Below are 25,402 nucleotides of genomic sequence, written 5' to 3' on the forward strand. Positions count from 1 at the left end.
TAATATGGCCAATTAACCCCTCTCAACACTTAGTATACTGGAGCATTTTTCCAGATTCAAATCAGTTGAGTGACACATATCTCCCCTCCAGTATTTTAGCAGTAATCTTCTCACATATTCCCCCCCTCCTCTGCCCAAAGCCATTGGTTTTGGCATCTTTAATCACTAAACAGGACACTCTAGGCAGGGCATCTGCATTACCGTGTAGTTTCTCACGCCTATCCTCCACAGAAAGTTGAAGTTCTGGAGTGCTAGAAACCAGCTAGTCACCCAGGCATTTTTCGTCTTTCTGGCTCTCATTCATCACTAGCCTGAACTTTCAACCTAGCTCAGGATGTCAATTGTCCATTTGATGGCCAAGCATTCTTTTTCTACTATAGCATAATTCTTTTCACAAGAGGAGAGTTTCCTACTTAGAGATAGAATTGAGCATTCCTCACCATTTATTTCCTGGGGCAATGAGGCTCCCAACTTGACCTCTGGAGCATCTGTCTGGGCCAAGAACTCCTTGCTGATGTCAGGTGCGACCAAGTGGCTGTTTACACAGAGCGAGCTTCAACTCTTGGAATGCTGTCTCAGTTTTGGAATACCACTTGGCCGTGGACATCTTTGCACTTTTAATGATGTTGGTCAGTGGTGCAGCTATCATGGCGAAATTTGGGATAAACCGCCGATAGTATCCCACAATTCCCAGAAACACCCTATCCTGTTTCTTAGAGACTGGTTGCGGCCAATTTTGGATTGCCTTTACTTTGTTCACTTGTGGTTTTATATTGCCCCTCCTGATGATATAGCCTAAGTATTTGGCCTGTTCTGCACTTCTTTGAATTTATGATAAACTCTGCCTTCTTCAGCGCATCCAGTACCGACTGGATCTTCTGCTGATGACTTCCCCAGTCTGTGCTGAAGATCACATTATCGTCCATGTAAGCTGAGGTGTACTTCTTTTGAGGGGATAGGATCTGATCCATGGCCCTCTTGAAGGTGGCTGGGACTCCCTGCAGCCCAAAATGCATTCTGGTGTAATGGAAGTGACTGTCAGGTGTAGAGACGGCTGTCTTCTCCTTGGCACTTTGGGACAGAAGAATTTGCCAGTACCCTTTCATTAGGTCAAGGGTGGTGATGTATCTAGCTTACCCTAGCCTCACAGTGAGTTCATTGACCCTGTATATCGGATGCACATCAAACTAGAACACCTCATTCAGCTTCCAATAATCATTACAAAAGTGCCATTCTCCTCAACAGCTCAATCAGCTCAAAACCGCAGAGGCCTCTGAAACTTCCTTAATAGAAAACAGCAGATATGGAATAGGCAATCCCAATTTCGTCCATCTTTCCCCATGACCTTCTTGAGAATGGACTTCAAGATTTTGTTGAACCTCTCCACCAGACCGTCCATCTGCGGATGGTATACCGACGTCCTGAATTGTGTAATCTGGAGAGCCTTAGGTAGCCTTCTCATTATTCTGGACATGAAAGGAGTTCCTTAGTCAGAATCTGCTTTGGCAGGCCCATCAGGGAAAAATATGGATTAGCTCTCAGGCTATACTCCTGGAGGAGGACTTTCTCAGTGGTACTGTCTCCGGGTACCGTGTTGCGCAGTCTATGACCACCAGGATATATTTGTGCCCACTGGCGGACTTAACTAGGGTCCAAAACATGCATACCAATTCAGTCAAATGGTACCTCTACTATAGGTAATGGTACTAGGGGACTACAGAAGTGAGAGACTGGAGCAGTTATTTGGTGTCTAAGACAGGACCGACAATAGGTAAGAAAGTCTTGACGTCCAGGCCAGTAGAACCTCTGAAGGACCCTCTCTTGGGTTTTGTCAACATTCTTCCCAAGACATGATAATGGGCCCGGTCTTACACTCTATGTCTATAGATCCCCAATACTAACAGTTGATCTATTGCCCACCCTTTCAGTTTAGTAACCCAATATCGGAAGTCCGCATTTACTGCAAAGTATGGAAACCTGGTGTCGGCCCAGGGTCTTGAGCAAACCCATTTATAGCAGTAATAAAATCAAACACCAGAAAAAATTAAACTGATAAAAAGTTTAGACAAAAGGCTAAACTATCATGACTCTCCAAATAATCTTGGCTCCTCACATAATCTTTAATTTACTAAAAAAAAATATAAAACACATACCTAAAAGGGATTCACTTTGTCTTTTATTCAATGAAATTGATGTGTTTTGAACCTTGGTGTTTTGAGTCTCAAACAGAACCTGCTGTGGGTCATTCAGTATACTGCTGTGGGCCAAAGTGCAACTACTTGCTGGACAATTTTCATCCTGCAAAAATAAATTATGAAAAAGTTTAGATCTAAGGTTATACATATTGGAAATACAAAATGCTTTTATCCCATTATGACCACTTTGAGCACATCAAATAACCAACACAAAGCCAACAGAACTATTGTACAGTGGCATGTAAAAGTTTGGGTACGCCTGGTCAAAATTACTGTTATTTTGAACAGTTAAGCAAGTTGAAGATGAAATGATCCCTAAAAGGCCTAAAGTTAAAGATGACACATTTCCTTTGCAGTTTAGGCAAAAAATATACATTTTTTCATATGAAAAAGTCAGCGACCCGCACCACAGATACTGCACTATACGAGCCTGTGGATGAATGAACTCCCGCTGTCCTGCTAGGTATCGGGTGCCAAAGCCAGAAAAGACCAATTGGATGTATACAATAATGAAGAAAACGGCTGCACTCACCAACCTTCTGTTGCAGGTCACTTTATTCAGTCCATTTGAACACGGCACGGGGGTGTGTACATAGGGTAATGCGGCGGCTGAACGACGGCCGTTTCGCACCTGTCCGGCGCTTCATCGGGTTCAGTGAATGTGCAGGAAATGACGCTTTAAGAAGAACACACAAGATGTGCGCCTCCCTCCAACCTCAATCCGCCCACCACCGGTACACTAAACACTAAAAATACTTAAAAACAATAGATTAAAAACAAGACACTTCACCATAGGCATAAATCATTCCATTACATCTGTCTGAACATACTTTTGTTACTAAACAATGCCTGTATGGCAGGACCATGATTACTATAATTAACCCTCTATTCCCATTCATTATAAGTACGATATACTAATCCCAGAAAAAACTGCGCTATCCGTCAGTCAAAACCGGAGATACTGGTGAGGGGGTGCACTATGTATATTTTATTTATATGTTATATTGTCAACCTACCATCTCATTACGGTTGCATCTAATGGGCACGGGCTCTCATATCTCTGCACGGGGCTACTACTAGGGCTATCCCCTCCTTCTGATATAAATATATTTTATAGGAATATTGACATGTCTATTTTGTCATTAAGCCCTGCAGGACCCACAGCTCCCGTCCGCATGATCCATATAGCTTCGCGCTTCAGTAGGGCATTATGATGGTCTCCTCCCCTCCTGGCCATATTGACCCTCTCTATACCAGCAAAAGACATTAAATCTGGGTTACCATTATGGTTTTCACGCATGTGACTAATAAGTCTGGGCACCCCTTTTCCGGTTACTACCGACCTGCAATGCTCTCTAAAGCGTATATATAGACATCTGATTGTTTTGCCTATGTAGAACCTGCTACAAGGACACCAAACCACATAGACAACATACTTGGTTTGGCAAGTAATCAATTGCATTACTCTATGTTCAATGGGACCGATATTCAACACCTTACTTGTGACATGTTTATCGCAATATGAGCAGTGCCCACATCGATGATTGCCTACAGGGGTACTACGTTCTAGCCAGTCACTCTCCCTCTCATTAGTGACCTGGTTGTGCACTATCAAGTCCCTAACCCGGGTACTTCTTCTGTTAGAAATTAAAGGACCCCTTGCTACTACTTCAGACAGTTCTCTCTCATTGTCAAGCAAGTGCCAGTTGTTTCTGATTGCCGCTCTGATTTGTTGGTCCATCGGACCATACTTAAAACAAAATGTGAATCTTTTGTCCATAGGATTATGTCTATCTTTAACCATATTACTGCGGCTGTCCATTTTCCTACGGGCCCCTTGCCAAATATGATCAGGGTACCCCCTGTATTTTAGCCGTTGTTTGAGATCTCTAGATTGCCGTAAAAATCCCTCCGATGTGTTATTGGCTCTTTTCGCTCTTACCAGTTGTCCATAAGGTAATGCCCGTTTAGTATGACTGGGGTGGTAGCTTTCAAAGTGCATTAGTGCATTAGTGGCTACTTCTTTCCGATATAATGAGGTCTTGATCTCTCCATCCACTATATCTATGGCCACATCTAAGAAATCCAGATGTGTGCCACCGAATACAGAGGTGAAGGCCATACCCATGGTATTATCATTCAACAGGGTGACGAATTCTTCAAAAATTTCCCTTGGTCCGTCCCAAACCAGGAACATATCATCGACATAGCGTAAATATAATCTAATATGTTTGAAATATCTGTTCTTTGTTGAATACATGTAAAGCTCCTCGAAATGCCCCAAAAAGAGATTTGCGAATGTGCATGCTGCCGGAGTCCCCATAGCAGTGCCAACCGTCTGCAGGTACCAGAGGTCCATGAACGTGAACGCGTTGTGAGTGTGAATAAACATAAGACCGCTACAAATAAATTCTATGACATGGTTCCCTTTCTGTGTGGTCTGCAGAATTTGGCGTATTGAATCCACTCCCAATTGCTGCGGGATCCGCGTGTACAGATTTACATCAATGGATGCCAAACTAAAGCCGGGTTGCCACGTGAACTGCTGTATTTGTGTTAAAAATGCCCTGGTATCTCTAATGTAAGAGGGAATTTGTGCCAATAGGGGGCGGAGTAACCAGTCTATGTATTTAGAAAGTGGTTCCGTGAGAGAACCCACCCCCGACACAATGGGTCGGCCTGGTGGGTTGTCTATGGCCTTATGAATCTTGGGGACGTGGTACCAATGCGGCCTTATGGGGAACTCCGGCAGCAGCTTCTCAGCAGTGTTACTCGAGAGAACCCTATTTTCAACCGCTTGTCTTAGCAGGGACCTTAATTCCCCTTTAAATTTACTTGTGGGGTCTCCTGCCAATCTCTTATAGGTGTTAGCATCTTGTAACTGCCTATAAGCTTCCTTCACATACTGCTCTTTGGGGATGAGTATCGTTTTTTCCCCCTTATCCGCAGGTCGAACTACAGTGTCCTCCCAACTGGCTATGTCTTTTAGAGCCCTGTTCTCCTGGGGTGTGAGATTGGGTGGAGCTTTTGGATAAATCTGGGCTTCAATGTCCCTAAGGACTTGCGCCTCGAACATGTCGATAACGTTCCCTGGAGATATAGGGGGCATATACCGGGATGTCGTCCCTCCTGTGAAAGGTGCGGTGGGTCCTGTGTGGTATTCGGGGGCATGTGGCACCTCATCAGTGATGCTCAGCAGCAGCAGCTCTGCATCACTGTAGGTGTCCGCTAACACTTCCAACCCCACCCCCGCCATGAAGCCCAATGGGCCTATACTACATGGTTGCTCCCCTTCCAACACCTGTGTAGACCTTGGTTTATTCAAAAAATGCTTAAATAAATGGATCTTACGGATGGATTTGAATAAGTCAATTTTAAATTCAATAAAGTCAAACTCATTTGGGATACAGAAGTTTAAGCCTTTAGCAAGTAGTGACAGGTGTGCGCTGCTCAACGTGTGGCTAGTGAGATTCACCACATGTTGTTCGTGGTGCAACCTCAACGCCTCTGTCTCCATGACACATATTTCCTCTTGCGTTCTTGTGCCGACGCGCCGCCTCTTGCCTCCTCGGCGCGTCTTTCTCCGCCTAAAGGGATAGTCTCCTCTGTATTACGATCCTCTGCTGGACTCCTCGGAGCGGCCGCCCCTTCACTCTGGCTCGAGTCGGACTCTGTGGTGACATAGTCTTTCCTCTGAGGGATCTTGCGTTTCCATGATCTTTTCCTATATCTGCCAGCTCTTTCTGAGTCATAATTCCGTTTCTCGGCGTTCTGTTGTTTGTTCCATGTAAATACCTGTCCCATATCAAAGTCTTTCTTATCTCTTATAAACTTGTCGCGCTTTTTTTGCTTAATTTCCGCTTGTATGGGAATAAGTTTAGTCTCCATTTTTTTGTTAAGCAAAGTCCATTGATTATCAGTTAGTCTGGTTTGCAATTCAGCTTTAGTTTTCTGTATATCGGATTCAATCGTCTTATAGTTCTGAATATTAGACGCTAGTACCAACTGTAAAAGCTCTTGTGAGCATTTGAGCATAATTCGCTCCCATTGGGTCTGAAACTCTGGGTCATGTGAAAAATGTGAAATGTCCTTCCACACCCTTAACCCTCGTGGTACTCACCCACTATCCACATATGATGTAAGAGAATTGTTAGTCCAAAATAATTTTACTTCGCGCTCAGATAGATTTTGCAACTTGTATTCCAATGCCTTGGTGCTTAGTGTGTGTACCTCATCAGCCTGCTCGCATTCCCTGAAGTAGTTAATGACATCCACCCGGCCGGCTTTCAGACCTGAATTCGCAGATCCAGCGTCCGCCTCCATGGTGATAGCTGTGATTTATTCACTGAACTCTAGGTACGCGGTTCCTCCACGCTCTCTGGTCCGTCTGTGTGCTGGGTCTATGTAGATCACAATAAGTATACATATGAAAAAGTCAGTGACCCGCACCACAGATACTGCATTATACGAGCCTGTGGATGAATGAACTCCCGCTGTCCTGCTAGGTATCGGGTGCCAAAGCCAGAAAAGACCAATTGGATGTATACGATAATGAAGAAAACGGCTGCACTGACCAACCTTCTGTTGCAGGTCACTTTATTCAGTCCATTTGAACACGGCACGGGGGTGTGTACATAGGGTAATGTGGCGGCTGAACGACGGCCGTTTCGCACCTGTCCGGCGCTTCAACGGGTTCAGTGAATGTGCAGGAAATGACGCTTTAAGAAGAACACACAAGATGTGCGCCTCCCTCCAACCTCAATCCGCCCACCACCGGTACACTAAACACTAAAAATACTTAAAAACAATAGATTAAAAACAAGACACTTCACCATAGGCATAAATCATTCCATTACATCTGCCTGAACATACTTTTGTTACTAAACAATGCCTGTATGGCAGGACCACGATTACTATAATTAACCCTCTATTCCCATTCATTATAAGTACGATATACTAATCCCAGAAAAAACTGCGCTATCCGTCAGTCAAAACCGGAGATACTGGTGAGGGGGTGCACTATGTATATTATATTTATATGTTATATTGTCACCCTACCATCTCATTACGGTTGCATCTAATGGGCACGGGCTCTCATATCTCTGTGCGGGGCTACTACTAGGGCTATGTCAATATTCCTATAAAATATATTTATATCAGAAGGAGGGGATAGCCCTAGTAGTAGCCCCGCACAGAGATATGAGAGCCCGTGCCCATTAGATGCAACCGTAATGAGATGAACTGAAATAGAAATGAAATGGACTGAATAAAGTGACCTGCAACAGAAGGTTGGTGAGTGCAGCCGTTTTCTTCATTATCGTATACATCCAATTGGTCTTTTCTGGCTTTGGCACCCGATACCTAGCAGGACAGCGGGAGTTCATTCATCCACAGGCTCGTATAGTGCAGTATCTGTGGTGCGGGTCGCTGACTTTTTCATATGTATACTTATTGTGATCTACATAGACCCAGCACACAGACGGACCAGAGAGCGTGGAGGAACCGCGTACCTAGAGTTCAGTGAATAAATCACAGCTATCACCATGGAGGCGGACGCTGGATCTGCGAGTTCAGGTCTGAAAGCCGGCCGGTTGGATGTCATTAACTACTTCAGGGAATACGAGCAGGCTGATGAGGTACACACACTAAGCACCAAGGCATTGGAATACAAGTTGCAAAATCTATCTGAGCGCGAAGTAAAATTATTTTGGACTAACAATTCTCTTACATCATATGTGGATAGTGGGCGAGTACCACGAGGGTTAAGGGTGTGGAAGGACATTTCACATTTTTCACATGACCCAGAGTTTCAGACCCAATGAGAGCGAATTATGCTCAAATGCTCACAAGAGCTTTTACAGTTGGTACTAGCGTCTAATATTCAGAACTATAAGACGATTGAGTCCGATATACAGAAAACTAAAGCTGAATTGCAAACCAGACTAACTGATAATCAATGGACTTTGCTTAAAAAAAAATGGAGACTAAACTTATTCCCATACAAGCGGAAATTAAGCAAAAAAAGCGCGACAAGTTTATAAGAGATAAGAAAGACTTTGATATGGGACAGGTATTTACATGGAACAAACAACAGAACGCCGAGAAACGGAATTATGACTCAGAAAGAGCTGGCAGATATAGGAAAAGATCATGGAAATGCAAGATCCCTCAGAGGAAAGACTATGTCACCACCGAGTCCGATTCGAGCCAGAGTGAAGGGGCGGCCGCTCCGAGGAGTCCAGCAGAGGATCGTAATACAGAGGAGACTATCCCTTTAGGCGGAGAAAGACGCGCCGAGGAGGCAAGAGGCGGTGCGTCGGCACAAGAACGCAAGAGGAAATATGTGTCATGGAGACAGAGGCGTTGAGGTTGCACCACGAACAACATGTGGTGAATCTCACTAGCCACACATTGAGCAGCGCACACCTGTCACTACTTGCTAAAGGCTTAAACTTCTGTATCCCAAATGAGTTTGACTTTATTGAATTTAAAATTGACTTATTCAAATCCATCCGTAAGATCCATTTATTTAAGCATTTTTTGAATAAACCAAGGTCTACACAGGTGTTGGAAGGGGAGCAACCATGTAGTATAGGCCCATTGGGCTTCATGGCGGGGGTGGGGTTGGAAGTGTTAGCGGACACCTACAGTGATGCAGAGCTGCTGCTGAGCATCACTGATGAGGTGCCACATGCCCCCGAATACCACACAGGACCCACCGCACCTTTCACAGGAGGGACGACATCCCAGTATATGCCCCCTATATCTCCAGGGAACGTTATTGACATGTTCGAGGCGCAAGTCCTTAGGGACGTTGAAGCCCAGATTTATCCAAAAGCTCCACCCAATCTCACACCCCAGGAGAACAGGGCTCTAAAAGACATAGCCAGTTGGGAGGACACTGTAGTTCGACCTGCGGATAAGGGGGGAAAAACGGTACTCATCCCCAAAGAGCAGTATGTGAAGGAAGCTTATAGGCAGTTACAAGATGCTAACACCTATAAGAGATTGGCAGGAGACCCCACAAGTAAATTTAAAGGGGAATTAAGGTCCCTGCTAAGACAAGCGGTTGAAAATAGGGTTCTCTCGAGTAACACTGCTGAGAAGCTGCTGCCGGAGTTCCCCATAAGGCCGCATTGGTACCACGTCCCCAAGATTCATAAGGCCATAGACAACCCACCAGGCTGACCCATTGTGTAGGGGGTGGGTTCTCTCATGGAACCACTTTCTAAATACATAGACTGGTTACTCCGCCCCCTATTGGCACAAATTCCCTCTTACATTAGAGATACCGGGGCATTTTTAACACAAATACAGCAGTTCACGTGGCAACCCGGCTTTAGTTTGGCATCCATTGATGTCGTAAATCTGTACACGCGGATCCCGCAGCAATTGGGAGTGGATTCAATACGCCAAATTCTGCAGACCACACAGAAAGGGAACCATGTCATAGAATTTATTTGTAGCGGTCTTATGTTTATTCTCACTCACAACGCGTTCACGTTGGCACTGCTATGGGGACTCCGGCAGCATGCACATTCGCAAATCTCTTTTTGGGGCATTTCGAGGAGCTTTACATGTATTCAACAAATAACAGATAATTCAAACATATTAGATTATATTTACGCTATGTCGATGATATGTTCCTGGTTTGGGATGGACCAAGGGAAATTTTTGAAGAATTCGTCACCCTGTTGAATGATAATACCATGGGTATGGCCTTCACCTCTGTATTCGGTGGCACACATTTGGATTTCTTAGATGTGGCCATAGATATAGTGGATGGAGAGATCAAGACCTCATTATATCGGAAAGAAGTAGCCACTAATGCACTAATGCACTTTGAAAGCTACCACCCCAGTCATACTAAACGGGCATTACCTTATGGACAACTGGTAAGAGCGAAAAGAGCCAATAACACATCGGAGGGATTTTTACGGCAATCTAGAGATCTCGAACAACGGCTAAAATACAGGGGGTACCCTGATCATATTTGGCAAGGGGCCCGTAGGAAAATGGACAGCCACAGTAATATGGTTAAAGATAGACATAATCCTACGGACAAAAGATTCACATTTTGTTTTAAGTATGGTCCGATGGACCAACAAATCAGAGCGGCAATCAGAAACAACTGGCACTTGCTTGACAATGAGAGAGAACTGGCTGAAGTAGTAGCAAGGGGTCCTTTAATTTCTAACAGAAGAAGTACCTGGGTTAGGGACTTGATAGTGCACAACCAGGTCACTAATGAGAGGGAGAGTGACTGGCTAGAACGTAGTACCCCTGTAGGCAATCATCGATGTGGGCACTGCTCATATTGCGATAAACATGTCACAAGTAAGGTGTTGAATATCGGTCGCATTGAACATAGAGTAATGCAATTGATTACTTGCCAAACCAAGTATGTTGTCTATGTGGTTTGGTGTCCTTGTAGCAGGTTCTACATAGGCAAAACAATCAGATGTCTATATATACGCTTTAGAGAGCATTGCAGGTCGGTAGTAACCGGAAAAGGGGTGCCCAGACTTATTAGTCACATGCGTGAAAACCATAATGATAACCCAGATTTAATGTCTTTTGCTGGTATAGAGAGGGTCAATATGGCCAGGAGGGGAGGAGACCATCATAATGCCCTACTGAAGCGCGAAGCTGTATGGATCATGCGGACGGGAGCTGTGGGTCCTGCAGGGCTTAATGACAAAATAGACATGTCAATATTCCTATAAAATATATTTATATCAGAAGGAGGGGATAGCCCTAGTAGTAGCCCCGCACAGAGATATGAGAGCCCGTGCCCATTAGATGCAACCGTAATGAGATGGTAGGGTGACAATATAACATATAAATAAAATATACATAGTGCACCCCCCTCACCAGTATCTCCGGTTTTGACTGACGGATAGCGCAGTTTTTTCTGGGATTAGTATATCGTACTTATAATGAATGGGAATAGAGGGTTAATTATAGTAATCGTGGTCCTGCCATACAGGCATTGTTTAGTAACTAAAGTATGTTCAGACAGATGTAATGGAATGATTTATGCCTATGGTGAAGTGTCTTGTTTTTAATCTATTGTTTTTAAGTATTTTTAGTGTTTAGTGTACCGGTGGTGGGCAGATTGAGGTTGGAGGGAGGCGCACATCTTGTGTGTTCTTCTTAAAGCGTCATTTCCTGCACATTCACTGAACCCGTTGAAGCGCCGGACAGGTGCGAAACGGCCGTCGTTCAGCCACCGCATTACCCTATGTACACACCCCCGTGCCGTGTTCAAATGGACTGAATAAAGTGACCTGCAACAGAAGGTTGGTGAGTGCAGCCGTTTTCTTCATTATCGTATATATACATTTTTTCATCTTTTCTGTTTTAAAAATAACAAAGTAAAATGGGCTGATGCAAAAGTTTGGGCACTCTGCATGATTAGTATCTAGAAGAACCCGTTTTTGAGAGTATCACAGCTTGTAAACATTTTTTGGTGCCAAGCATGTCTTTCAATTCTTGTTTCAGGTATTTTCACCCATTCCTCCATGGAAAATTCTTCCAGTTCTGTGAGATTCCTGGGTCATCTTGCATGCACTGCTATTTTGAGGTCTAACTACAGATTTTCAATGATGTTCCGATTGCGAGGGTCATTATAAAACCTTTAGCTTGCGCCTTTTGAGGTTGCCTATTGTGGATTTTGACATGTGTTTAGCATAATTATCCATTTGTAGAGGTCATCCTCTTTTCAACTTCAGCTTTTTTTACAAATGGTGTTATGTTTGCATCACAAATTTGTTGACATTTCATTGAATCCATGCTTACCTCTACCCGTGAAATGGTCCCCATGCCATTGGCTGCAACACAACCCCAAAGCATGATTTATCCTCTCTCATGCTTAATGGTTGACGAGATGTTCTTTTCGTGAAATTCTGTGTCCTTTTTCTCCATTCATACCTCTGATCATTGTGGCCAAATAGTCCCCCTTGAACTTTTCAACCTTTTCCCACATATCATTCTTCAAACATAAAGATACAAATCTAAATTTTTGATGAAGAATGAACAAGTGGAACACAATTGTGAAGTTGAACGAAATTTATTTGTTATTTTAAATTTTTGTGGATATTCAAAAACTGAAAAGTGGGGAGAGCAATATTATTTGGCCCTTTACTTTAGTAGCAAAAAGATAAGTCCAGCTCACCATAGTCGTTGTTCCAGCTCAACGAGACGGTGAAAAAGTAAAAACTGGGTACTTTATTCACTTCATATCGGAAGCAGAGGATAAAACATCAGCACAATGTAATAAAAACACTATCTACGCGTTTCAGGTGGCACAGCACCCTTAATCATGATATCATGAAGTGAATAAAGTACCCAGTTTTTACTTCTTCACCGTCTCGTTGAGCTGGAATCCTTTCTTCATTTTCGGCCTTTACTTTAGTACAGCAAACTCACTCCAGAAGTTCATTGTGTATCTCTGAATCATCCAATGTTATCCTAAATGCCTAATGATGATAAATATAATCCACCTGTGTGTAATAAAGCCTCCGTATAAATGCACCTGCTCTGTGATAGTCTCAGGGTTCTGCTTGAAGCACAGAGAGCATCATGAAGACCAAGGAACACAACAGGCAGGTCCGTGATACTGTTGTGGATAAGTTTAAAGCCGTATTTGGATACAAAATGATTTCCAAAACTTTAAACATCCCAAGGAGCACTCTGCAAGCAATCATATCGAAATGGAAGGAGTATCATGCCACTGCAAATCTACCAAGACCCGGCCATCACTCTAAACTTTCATCTCAAACAAGAAGACTGATCAGAGATGCAGCCAAGAGGCCCATGATCACTCTGAACTGCAGAGATCTACACTGCACAAATCGGGCCTTTATGGAAGAGTGGCAAGAAGAAAGCTATTTCTCAAAGATATCCATAAAAAGTGTAATTTAAAGTTTGCAACAAGCCACCTGGGAGACACACCAAACATGTGGAAGAAGGTGCTCTGGTCAGATGAAACCAAAATCGAACATTTGGCAACAATGCCAAACGATATGTTTGGTGTAAAGACAACACAGCTCATCACCCTGAACACACCATCCCCACTGTCAAACATGGTGGTGGCAGCATCATGGTTTGGGCCTGCTTTTCTTCAGCAGGGACTGGGAAGATGGTTAAAATTGATGGGAAGATGGCTGGAGCCAAATACAGGACCATTCTTGAAGAAAACCTGTTGGAGTCTGCAAAAGACCTGAGACTGGCACGGAGATTTGTCTTCCAACAAGACAATGAAGCCAAACATAAAGCAAAATCTACAATGGAATGGTTCACAAATAGACATATCTAGGTGTTAAAATGGCCAAGTCAAAGTCCAGACCTCAATCCAATCGAGAATCTGTGGAAAGAGCTGAAAACTGCTGTTCACAAACAATCTCCATCAAAACCTCACTGAGCTTAAGCTGTTTGCCAAGGAAGAATGGGCAAGAATTTCAGTCTCTCGATGTACAAAACTGATTGAGACATACCCCAAGCGACTTGCGGCTGTAATTGCAGCAAAAGGTGGCGCAACAAAGTATTAAGTTAATATTATTGCACGCCCCACTTTTCAGTTTTTGAATTTCCACAAAAATTAAAAATAACCATTAAATTTCTTTCAACTTCACAATTGTGTTCCACTTGTTGATTCTTCACCAAAAATTTACATTTGGTATCTTTATGTTTGCAGCATGATATGTGGGAAAAGGTTGAAAATTTCAAGGGGGCTGAATACTTTCACAAAGCAGTGTAACCTCATTGGTACATATGACTTGTTTCCAAAATGCATCAGGCTTGTTTAGATGTTCTTTTGCATATTTCTGAAACTGAATTTTATGGTGAGTACGCAGGAGAGGTCTTCTTTTGATGACTCTTCCATGAAGGCCATATTTGTCCAGGTGTTTCTGAACAGTAGAACAATGCACAACAACTCCAGAGTCTGCTAAATCTCTCTTGCAGTCAAATTGGGGTAATGATTTGCCTCTCTAGCAATCATATGAGCAGCTTTCACAAAAATGTTTTTTGGTCTTACAGACCTTATCTTGACCTCCCACTGCTCCTGTTATCTGCCATTTCTTCATTACATTTTGAACTGAGGAAAAGGTAACTTGAAAATGCTTTGCAGTCTTATTATAGCTTTCGAATGATTTGTGGGCCTCCAACATTTTTATTTTCAGAGTGCTAGGCAACTGCTCAGAAGAACCCATTGCTGTAGTTTTTTGGCCCAAGGCTAGAGAAGGTTGGGTTTTTATAAAGCTGCAATATTAGCTTCACCTAGCTTTTCTTAATAGTGAACAAGCTATAACCCAAACAGACTAATTAACCCCTTTCTGACATCTGGCGTAATAGTAGGCCGATGTCGGACACCCACCCTTTGATGTGGGCTCCAGCGGTGATCCCACATCTTTCCTGGTACATGTCAGCTGTTTTGAACAGCTGACATGTGACCGGAATAGCCGCGGGTGGAATAACAATCCACCCATGACATTAACCCATTAAATGCCACTGTCAAATGCTGACAGCAGCATTTATCTCAAGCTTCAGGCCAAAGGGCCGGAAACTCGCTCACCGGTGACCCCCATCACGTGATCGCGGGTCACCGGTTCATTGGCATAACAACCAGAGGTCTCCTGGAGGCCACTATTGTTGACACTTCCAGATTGCTGTGAGCGCCATCCACTGGTTGGCACTCATAGCAAGTGAGTAATTCTACTACATAGAGGCGTTCTGATCATCACCCTATTGTAGCAGAGACTATCAGGTCGTGGCAGCTTCCACTATTGAAGCATGCCAAAAGTAAAAAAAAAAAAGTTTTTTAAAAATATGAAAAAAATAAAATAAAATAAAAGTTCAAATCACCCCCCTTTGCCTCATTCAAAATAAAACAATAAAAAAAATCAAACATACACATACTTGGAGTTGCCATGTTCAGAATCACCCGATCTATCAATAAAAAAAAGGATTAACCTGATCGCTAAACGGCGTAGCGAGAAAATAAGTCAAAATGCCAGAATTAAGTTTTTTAGTCACTGCGACATTGCATTAAAATGCAATAATGGGAGATCAAAAGATAATATCTGCACCAAAATTATATAACTAAAAACGTCAGCGTGGCACGCAAAAAATAATCCTTCACCCAACCAGAGATAAAAAAAAATGGAGACGCTAACGGAAAATGGCACAATTTTTTTTTTTTCTAACAAAGTTTGGAATTTTTTTTCACCATTTAGGTAAAAAATAACCTAGAAATGTTTGGTGTCTATGAACTCGCAATGATCTGGAGAATCATAATTGCAGGTCAGTTTTAGCATTTAGTGAACCTAGTTAAAAAAGCCAAAAACAAAAAACAAGTGTGGAATTGCACTTTTTTTTACAATTTCACCGCACTTGGAATTTTTTCCCATTTCCTAGTAAATTGCATGGTAAAAAGCAATGGTGTTGTTCAAAAGTAAAAGTACAACTTGTCCCACAAAAAACAGCCCTGATATGACCGTATTGATGGAAAAATAAAAAGGTTATGGCTCTGGGAAGAAGGGGAGCAAAAAATTAAAATGCAAAACCGAAAATACCTCTGGAGGTTAAGGGGTTAAGGTCTGAAACCTTGGTCAAAGTCATCTGAGCACACAAATCTACAAGGGTCCTCAAACTTTTACATCAGCCCGTTTTCCTTTTTGTAATTTTTAAAATGTAAAAATGGAAAAATATTTATTTTTACCTAATACAAAATAAATGTGTCATCTGTAAGTTTAGACCTTTTTGAGATCATTTCATCTACAACTTGCTTAACTGTTCAAAATAACAATAATTTTGACCAAGTGTGCCCAAAGTTTTATATGCCACTGTATTGCAACACAAAAGGAAAATGTAAAAATTCGGAATATGCTTACCAATAAATGAAATATCCCAAGAGCTTTCTTAAGAATTTTGAATTCTTCATTTACTGGATTTGATCCACTTAAACTTCTTTTTAAAGATGTTAATCTTGACTGGCTTGAGAGTGCAGGATTTATGTCTGTACCTACATACTTCTGTACTTTTGTGTCATTGGTGATTGTGTTTGACTTCACAGTGTTATTTGTCTCCAACTTTCCCATAAAGTATTGATTCTTGTCATCCAAATTTATTTGTGCTTTTGGCTTTCTAAGTTCTTTTGCCAGATCCATTCCTTCTTCCATCTCCACTTTTTCTATCCAATGTTGTAAGGTACCACTTGTCTTTTCCACATTTAAGTTTACCTGCTCCTTTTGACACTGATCATGTTTCCAATTTCTGCAATTAATGGTAAAATAAAATAATAACAATTGTAAGTTACATCCGGACTCCCACAGTGATCACATTGTTGTATGATGTACATATTTACCATTTTAATGTATAGCCGGTGAAGTAAATATTGAACACACAACCAATTTTATAAGTAAATATATTTCTAAAGGTGCTATTGATATTAAATACTCACCAGATGTAGGTAACAACCTATCTAATCCACACAGGCAAAGAAATCAAACCATAGATGTCCATAACTTAAACTATTCGTAATAATAGAAAAAGACACAGGGAAAAAGTATTGAAAATTAGTGATGCGTTCAATACTTGTTTGACCTGCTGTAAGTACAGTTGTGCTCTAAAGTTGACATACCCCGGCAGAATTTTTGCTTTCTTGGCCTTTTTTTCAGAGAATATGAATAACACCAAAACTTTTTATCCACTCATGATTAGTGGTTGGGTGAAGCCATTTATTGTCAAACCACTGTGTTTTCTCTTTTTAAATCATAATGACAACCCAAAACACCCAAATTATCCTCATCAAAAGTTCACATACCCCATTTCTTAATGCCTTGTATTGCCCCCTCTAACATCAATGACAGCTTGAAGTTTTTTGTGGTAGCTGTGGATGAGGTTCTTTATTTTCTCAAATTATAAAGCTTACCATTCTTCTTGACAAAAAGCCTCCAGTTCCTGTAAATTCCTGGGATGTCTGCATGCTTGAGATCTCCCCAGAGTGACTCAATGATATTGAGGTCAGGAGACTGGGATGGCCACTCCAGAATCTCTACTTTGTTCTGCTGTAGCCAATGACAGGTCGACTTAGCCTTATGTTTTGGATCGTTGGCATGTTGAAACGTCTAAGTACATCCCGTGTGCAAATTGTCCTCCAGTATTTGCTGATAATGTGCTGAATTCATCTGTCCTTCAACTTTGACCAAGTTTCATGTACCTTTGTAGCTCACGCATCCCCAAAACATCAGCGATCCACCTCTATGTTTTACAGTAGGAATGGTGTTCCTTTTATCATAGGCCTTGTTGACCTCTCTCCAAATGTTACGTTTACGGTTGTGGCCAAAACGTTCACTTTTAGTCTCATCACTCCAAATTACCTTGTGCCGGAAGTTTTGAGGCTTGTATCTGTGCTGTTTTGCATATTGTAGGTGAGATACTTTGTGGCATTTGCGCAATAATGGCTTTCTTCTGGTGACTCAACCATGCAGCTCATTTTTCTTCCAAGTGCCACCTTATTGTGCATCTTGAAACAGCCACACCGCTAGTTTTCAGAGAGTCCTGTATTTCAGCTGATGTTATTTGTGGGTTTTTCTTTGCATCCCGAACAATTTTCCTGGCAGCTGTGGATGATATTTTTGTTGGTCTACCTGTCCGTGGTTTTGTTTTTACAGAGCCCCTGATTTTCCATTTGTTAATCACAGTTTGAATGTTGCTGACTAGCAATATCAATTCATTGGATATCTTTTTGCATCTCTTTCCTGTTTTATACAGTTCAACTACCTTTTCCCATAGATCCGTTGACAATTCTTTTGCTTTCCCCATGACTCACAATCCAGAAATGTCAGTGGCTGGATGAAAGATGCAAGAGTCTGGATCCCAGAAACTCACTCAGCTTTTATGCGCACACTGATTACAAGCAAATAGGTCACAGGTGAGGATGTTACCTTTAGTAGCCATTCAAACCCATTTGTGTCAACTTCTGTGTATGTTATCAGGCCAAAATCACCAGGGCATGTAAACTTTTGATCAGGGTAATTTGGATGTTTTGGGTTGTCACTACGATTTAATAAGAGAAAACACAGTAGTTTGACAATAAATGGCTTCACCCAACCACTAACCATGAGTGGAGAAAAAGTATTTGTGTTATCATTCATATTCTCTGAAAAAAGGGTAAGAAAGCAAAAACTTTGCCGGGGTATGTCAACTTTTGAGCACAACTGTACTTTCCTCTCATAACATACAAATACATCATATTTCAAAAAGTGATTAAAGAAGCTCTCTCACCAAACTTTTTATAGCCTAAACCTGTGTAAACTTGTATGTAACATAGTGTAAGTATAGTAATATACTCACTGATCGGGGTCTTTTCCAGTTTTCAGCGCTGTTTCGGTCCTCTTCTGGGTCTCTTGGCAGCTATTCCAACTTGTCAGGTCACACTAGACTCTATGTTTTAGGCAAGAGTCAGTTTTACAATGTAGGTCTTTACAGCCTTTTTTTGACCGGAGTGGCAGTTCAATCCGGTGAGTATGTTACCGTACTTACATCACACTAACTACATATTTACAAAGGTTTATGGATTTAAAAGTTTGGTGGTTGTGCTCCTTTATATGAGGTACTATAACACATCGGTGGCAATTTAGAAAAAACTGACAGGAATTTGTTTGCCCATATGTAATGTATGTTCAAATAAACATTCTAATGGGACAGACTTGGTGGGCTGCATGGGGACCTCAGTAAAAATCATCAGCACTAGAGATTAGGATGGCGAAAATAAGGATGAAAAAATTAAGAGAAGCCTCCTTTTACCTATGTTTGTGCTTCTAGTAATTAATTAAGTTCATTAAAAGGCATCAGAGCTGTCTACAATGCCTGCTGCTAACTAATAAGCATGTGTTATGTGTGATGCATACTGTGTATGTACAGTATATGTGTGTATCTATGTGTATGTTTCTATCTGTGTGTGTATCTGTGTATGTATGTGTGGTATAGGTGTGTATGTATGGTATATTTGTATGTCTGTGTGTATGCATGTACAGTATATGTATATGTGTATGTCTATGTGTACATGTATGTACAGTATATGTGTATGTATATGTGTGCACGGTATGTGTGTACTATATGTGTATATAACTGTATGTGTGCATGTACGGTATATGTGTGTATGTACGTAATGTGTGTGTATGTATGTAAGGTACATATATGTGTATCTGTATATATGTACGGTATATGTATGTGTATGCATGTACGGTATATGTATGTGTATGTATGTACAGTTATGTATATATGTGTATGTACAGTATATGTATGTATGGTATTTGTGTGTATGTACGGTATATGCATGTTTGTATGTATGGTATATGTGTTTTTGCATATATTGTATTTGTATGTGTATGCACGGTGTAAGTACAGTATGTGTGTTTATGTACAGTTTAGGTATGTGTATTTCTGTATGTACAGTATATATATGTATGGTACATGTGTGTATATATGTAGGGTATGTGTAGAGCAGATACTAGACATACAGTGCCTTGCGGAAGTATTCGCCCCCCTGGAACTTTTCAACCTTTTCCCACATATCAGGCTTCAAACAAAGATACCAAATGTAAATTTTTGGTGAAGAATCAACAACAAGTAGAACACAATTGTGAAGTTGAACGAAATTTATTGCTTATTTAAAATTTTTGTGGAAATTCAAAAACTGAAAAGTGGTGCATGCAATATTATTCGGCCCCGTTAACTTAATACTTTGCTGTGCCACCTTTTGCTGCGATTACAGCTACAAGTCGCTTGGGGTATGTCTCTATCAGTTTTGTACATCGAGAGACTGAAATTCTTGCCCATTCTTCCTTGGCAAACAGCTCACGCTCAGTTATGTTTGATGGAGATTGTTTGTGAACAGCAGTTTTCAGCTCTTTCCACAGATTCTCGATTGGATTGAGGTCTGGACTTTGACTTGGCCATTTTAACACCTGGATACGTTTATTGTGAACCATTCTATTGTAGATTTTGCTTTATGTTTGGGATCATTGTCTTGTTGGAACACAAATCTCCGTCCCAGTCTCAGGTCTTTTGCAGACTCCAACAGGTTTTCTTCAAGAATGGTCCTGCATTTGGCTCCAGCCATCTTCCCATCAATTTTAACCATCTTCCCAGTCCCTGCTGAAGAAAAGCAGGCCCAAACCATGATGCTGCCACCACCATGTTTGACAGTGGGGATGGTGTGTTCAGGGTGATGAGCTGTATTGTCTTTACACCAAACATATCGTTTGGCATTGTTGCCAAATGTTCGATTTTGGTTTCATCTGACCAGAGCACCTTCTTCCACATGTTTGGTGTGTCTCCCAGGTGGCTTGTTGCAAACTTTAAATGATACTTTTTATGGATATCTTTGAAAAATGGCTTTCTTCTTGCCACTTCTTCCATAAAGGCCAGATTTGTGCAGTGTACGACTGATTGTTGCTCTACAGACAGAATGTCCCACCTCAGCTGTAGATCTCTGCAGTTCATCCAGAGTGATCATGGGCCTCTTGGCTGCATCTCTGATCAGTCTTCTCCTTGATTGAGATGAAAGTTTAGAGGATCTTGGTAGATTTGCAGTGGTATGATATTCCTTCCATTTCAATATGATCGCTTGCACAGTGCTCTTTGGGATGTTTAAAGTTTTGGAAATCATTTTGTATCCTAATCCGGCTTTAAACTTCTCCACAACATTATCACGGACCTGCCTGTTGTGTTTCTTGGTCTTCATGATGCTCTCTGTGCTTCAACCAGAACCTTGAGACTATCACAGAGCAGGTGCATTTATACGGAGACTTGATTACACATAGGTGGATTATATTTATCATCATTAGGCATTTAGGACAACATTGGATCATTCAGAGATCCACAATGAACTTCTGGAGTGAGTTTGCTGCACTCAAAGTAAAGGGGCCGAATAATATTGCACGCCCGACTTTTTCAGATTTTGAATTTTCACAAAAATTTAAAAAAAACAATAAATTTCATTCAACTTCAAAATTGTGTTCCACTTGTGTTCCATAAGGGATTGAATGTATGCAATACTGTTATTGAAGAAATCTGGAACTTTTTAATGGATAAATAAAAGGTATATTTTACTCTACCATTGGACTGATAGCTGGAGAAACAAAAAGTTTTTTCTTTACATGTGTGGATTTATCCCAATCCGTTTTCCGTGCGAACTGTAACCATAGGTTGGATGTATTCCTGTTTCTTTAAGGCAGCGAGCGGGCTTTGCCAAAAATTATTTTTTATATATATATATATATATATATATATATATATATATATATATATATATATATATATATGCAGCGCCCCAGAGTTCTGGTCGTTGCAGTAATGTCATTCTTCCACCAGGGGGAGTGATATTACGTCTGAAGGCAATAAAGGAGATCTCTTCACCAGGTAAATACAATGTATGCAACATGTTCACACTCCAGACCAGAAGGGGGAGCTCTAGGCCTGTTTGAGGTGAACTCCCCTATATAACATCCTGATCTGGAGGGAAAAGGGTTGAGAGTTCAGTTCCTGTCAGGAAGACAGAGGAAGAGGAGCTCTGTGCCATGAAGTGCTGCAACTCTTGGGAAAAGACACTAAAGGGTGAACATATCGCAGAGAGTGTGCAGGAAAGCAGAGCACAGGAGAGGAATATTGGAGGGAGATCAGCCAGGAGCAAGCTGCTTCCCTCTGAGGCACAGGATCCGGTAGCCAGCATACCGAGGGAGTAAGGATCTCTACGCTTTACTTCAGAGACTGGCAGGACAGATAATTCTACGTTACCTGCCCGACCTTATACCCAGGAGGCACGGTAGCAACTTGTGGGGGCCAGGGCGTGATAGAGTCCCTGTAAAAAGCCTCAGGCCACCAGTCATATGGGTTTGTCCTATCCTATCCATCAGGGGACAGAGAGAAAGAGACTTAACATCCAGAATAGTTGTGAGAACCTTACCGAGAAGCTCAGCAGGGAGGTACTACAACACCCAGGCGCTAGAGGAAGGCTATTGATTTCCACCTGGATAAGGGGACTCTGGATTTGCCTTCAGACCATCCGGACTCTGCCTACCCTGTGGTCCATACCCTGGATTGTGAACACTGAAGCCTTCAGTAAAGGTAAAGAGACTGCAACCCTGTGTCCTCGTTCTTCACTGCGCCTCGCACCATTCACCATCTACACTCTGGGAAGCCCTGGGGATACACTTCACCTGTGGGAAGGTATACCATCTAGCTGCCATAACATCACCCCAGCAGACCCCTAAGCAGCGTCGGTCACCCTGACCGAATACCACAGGTGGCGTCACGAACATATCCCTTTAACGACCTTTCCCTTATTTACAACGGATGTTCCCCTAGGGCCATGGACCGGGTCAGCCACTGTGACATCCCCCACCGAGTGAACCGAAGGACCCGGTACCGAGTACCCCGCAGCCCTTGGGGGTGCTCCATATATATATATATATATATATATATACACAGTGTATATATATGTATATATATCCATCTCAGTGAAAAAAAAAAAATATATATTTTTTTTAGAGCTGTGGGTGCCCTGTGATTGCTATGTACGCCCCTGCTTGCAGGGTAGTAATAATGAGGGAAGTCTGATTTGTTTCTCGGAGCCCGAAGCTCCAGGGTCCCATTGCCAGATTGTCATCATCATAAGCAGTGTACCGTGCAGGGAGGGGGACCCAGGCACAGTTCTTGAACAAAGGCCCCAAGCTATTAGTGTCCACCCCTACCCCCAGCCAGTGGCGTGTCGCTAATAGCCACTCACCATGCAGCTGCTAGGGAGCCCATGAGTAAGGGGGGCCTGCCCAGTGCCAGTGAAGCAGCAGCAGAGCAGCGGATGACAGGAGGCAATAGTCGGCTGCTGTGGCTAAAGCTGTGTGTTAAAGAGAAATTCATATTCACTGCTCCCCCACGCCCATAGTCCCTCCCACCTCTATGCACTGAATCCAGCGAAAAGAGATGGGAGGGACTGTAGGAGTGGAGGGCAGTGAATATTCATTTCACTTTAATAGCAGGCAATGTAGCCACAGCTGCAGGCTTCCTGCTTCTGGGCAATCACATGTGCCCATTACTAAAGGGAATGAATATTCACTGCTTTCCACACCCATGAATACGGTATATATCAGTGAGCGAGTGAGTACGTGGTGGCCATAATACAGTAGGACTGCATTATATTCTATGGGTGACTGCATTATATTCTATGTGGGGGTTGCTGTTATGATCCTTAATGGTTGAGGATCACGAATTACTCCAGCTAAGTAACAAACATAGGACAAGCTCTAGGGAGGTGGCAAACTGGACTGACCGCAAATCTGAACCTATCCAAACACACTAGAAGTAGCCGGTGAACGTGCCTAAAAAATTCCTAGACGTCTCGAGCCAGCCTGAGGAACTAACTACCCCTGGAGAGAAAGAAAGACCTCTCTTGCCTCCAGAGAAATAATCCCCAAAGATATAGAAGCCCCCAACAAATAATAACGGTGAGGTAAGAGGAAGGCACATACACAGGGGTGAAAACAGATTCAGCAAATGAGGCCCACTAATACTAGATAGCAGAAAATAGTAAAGGGGTCTGTGCGGTCAGTAAAAAACCCTTACAAAATATCCACACTGAGATTCAAGAACCCCCACACCAACTAATGGTGTGGGGGGGAGAAACTCAGTCCCCTAGAGCAACCAGCAAGTGAGGAGATCACATCCTAGCAAGCTGGACAAGAAACATGATGAATGCTGATAATCAAAAAATGAACAGACAAAAACTTAGCTTTTCTTGGAGAGGCTGGGAGCAAGGTAATCACAAGGAATCTGAAGAGCACTGAATACATTGATAGCAGGCAAGGAACTGAGTACCCAGGTGGGTTAAATAGGAAACCAACCAAGGATAACGAACCAGCTGATGAAGCAACCTGCAGAAAGACAACACTGCCCAGTACCGCTTGTGACCACTAGAGGGAGCCCAAAAATAGAGTTCACAACAGTACCCCCCCTTGAGGAGGGGTCACCGAACCCTCATCACGACCCCCAGGGCGATCAGGACGAGCTGCGTCACATGGGACTCCCAATCATCAGAAAAGACCAAAATGTCATACAGATAAACAATCATAAATTTATCCAGATATTCTCGGAAAATGTCATGCATGAAGGACTGAAACACAGAAGGAGCATTAGAGAGTCCAAAAGGCATCACCAAGTACTCAAAATGGCCTTTGGGCGTATTAAATGCTGTTTTCCATTCATCTCCCTGCTTAATGCGCACAAGATTATACGCACCACGGAGATCTATCTTGGTGAAACAACTGGCACCCTTAATCCGAGCAATCAAATCAGACAATAGTGGCAAAGGATACTGAAATTTGACTGTGATTTTATTCAGAAGGCGATAATCTATACACGGTCTCAGAGAACCGTCCTTCTTGGCCACAAAAAAGAATCCTGCACCAAGAGGGGAAGAGGATGGGCGAATATGTCCCTTCTCCAAAGACTCCTTTATATAACTCCGCATCGCAGCATGCTCTGGTATAGACAAATTAAAAAGTCGTCCCTTAGGGAATTTACTACCAGGAATTAAATTTATAGCACAGTCACAATCCCTATGAGGGGGCAGGGCACTGGAACTGGGCTCATCAAATACATCCTGGTAGTCAGACAAAAACTCAGGGATCTCAGAAGGAGTGGAAGAAGCAATAGACACCAATGGAGTATCGCCATGAATTCCCTGACAACCCCAACTAGACACAGACATAACTTTCCAATCTAAAACTGGATTATGAGCCTGCAGCCATGGCAGACCCAAAACGACAACTGTTGTGAAATTGGATTTTGGGCTCCCCCGGTGGCCACTGGTGGAATTGAACTTGTGTGCATCATCCCCTCTGTTCACCTGTTCCCATCAGGATGTGGGAGTCGCTATTTAACCTTGCTCCTCTGTCACTTCCATGCCGGTCAACATTGTAATCAGAAGCCTTTCTGTGCATGTTCCTGCTGCTAGACAACTCCCAGCTAAGTTGGACTTTAGTCCTCGTTTGTTTTTGCATTTTGTTCCAGTTCACAGCTGCAGTTTCGTTTTTGTGTCTGGAAAGCTCTTGTGATCTGAAATTGCCACTCTGATGTTATGAGTTAATACTAGAGTCTTAAAGTAATTTCAGGATGGTGTTTTGATAGGGTTTTCAGCTGAC

The 25,402-nt window shown here is 42.3% G+C and overlaps 1 protein-coding gene across 2 annotated transcripts in view; it reads right to left on the reverse strand.

Annotated features, from left to right (window-relative positions):
* The window catches only part of PDE4DIP (phosphodiesterase 4D interacting protein), a 1,987,893-nt gene that overhangs the window by 1,336,772 nt on the left and 625,719 nt on the right, over positions 1-25,402 (reverse strand). For both annotated transcript variants that reach the window (XM_077276217.1, XM_077276216.1), the window contains 2 exons: positions 16,091-16,472; positions 2,154-2,298 (listed from right to left, as the gene is read on the reverse strand). In XM_077276217.1, coding sequence (XP_077132332.1) covers positions 2,154-2,298; positions 16,091-16,472 — 527 coding nt within the window. The remainder of the gene's footprint in view (positions 1-2,153; positions 2,299-16,090; positions 16,473-25,402) is intronic.

This window comes from Ranitomeya variabilis, chromosome 8, assembly GCF_051348905.1.
Source record: "Ranitomeya variabilis isolate aRanVar5 chromosome 8, aRanVar5.hap1, whole genome shotgun sequence".
In the NCBI taxonomy this organism is placed as follows: Eukaryota; Metazoa; Chordata; class Amphibia; order Anura; family Dendrobatidae; genus Ranitomeya; species Ranitomeya variabilis.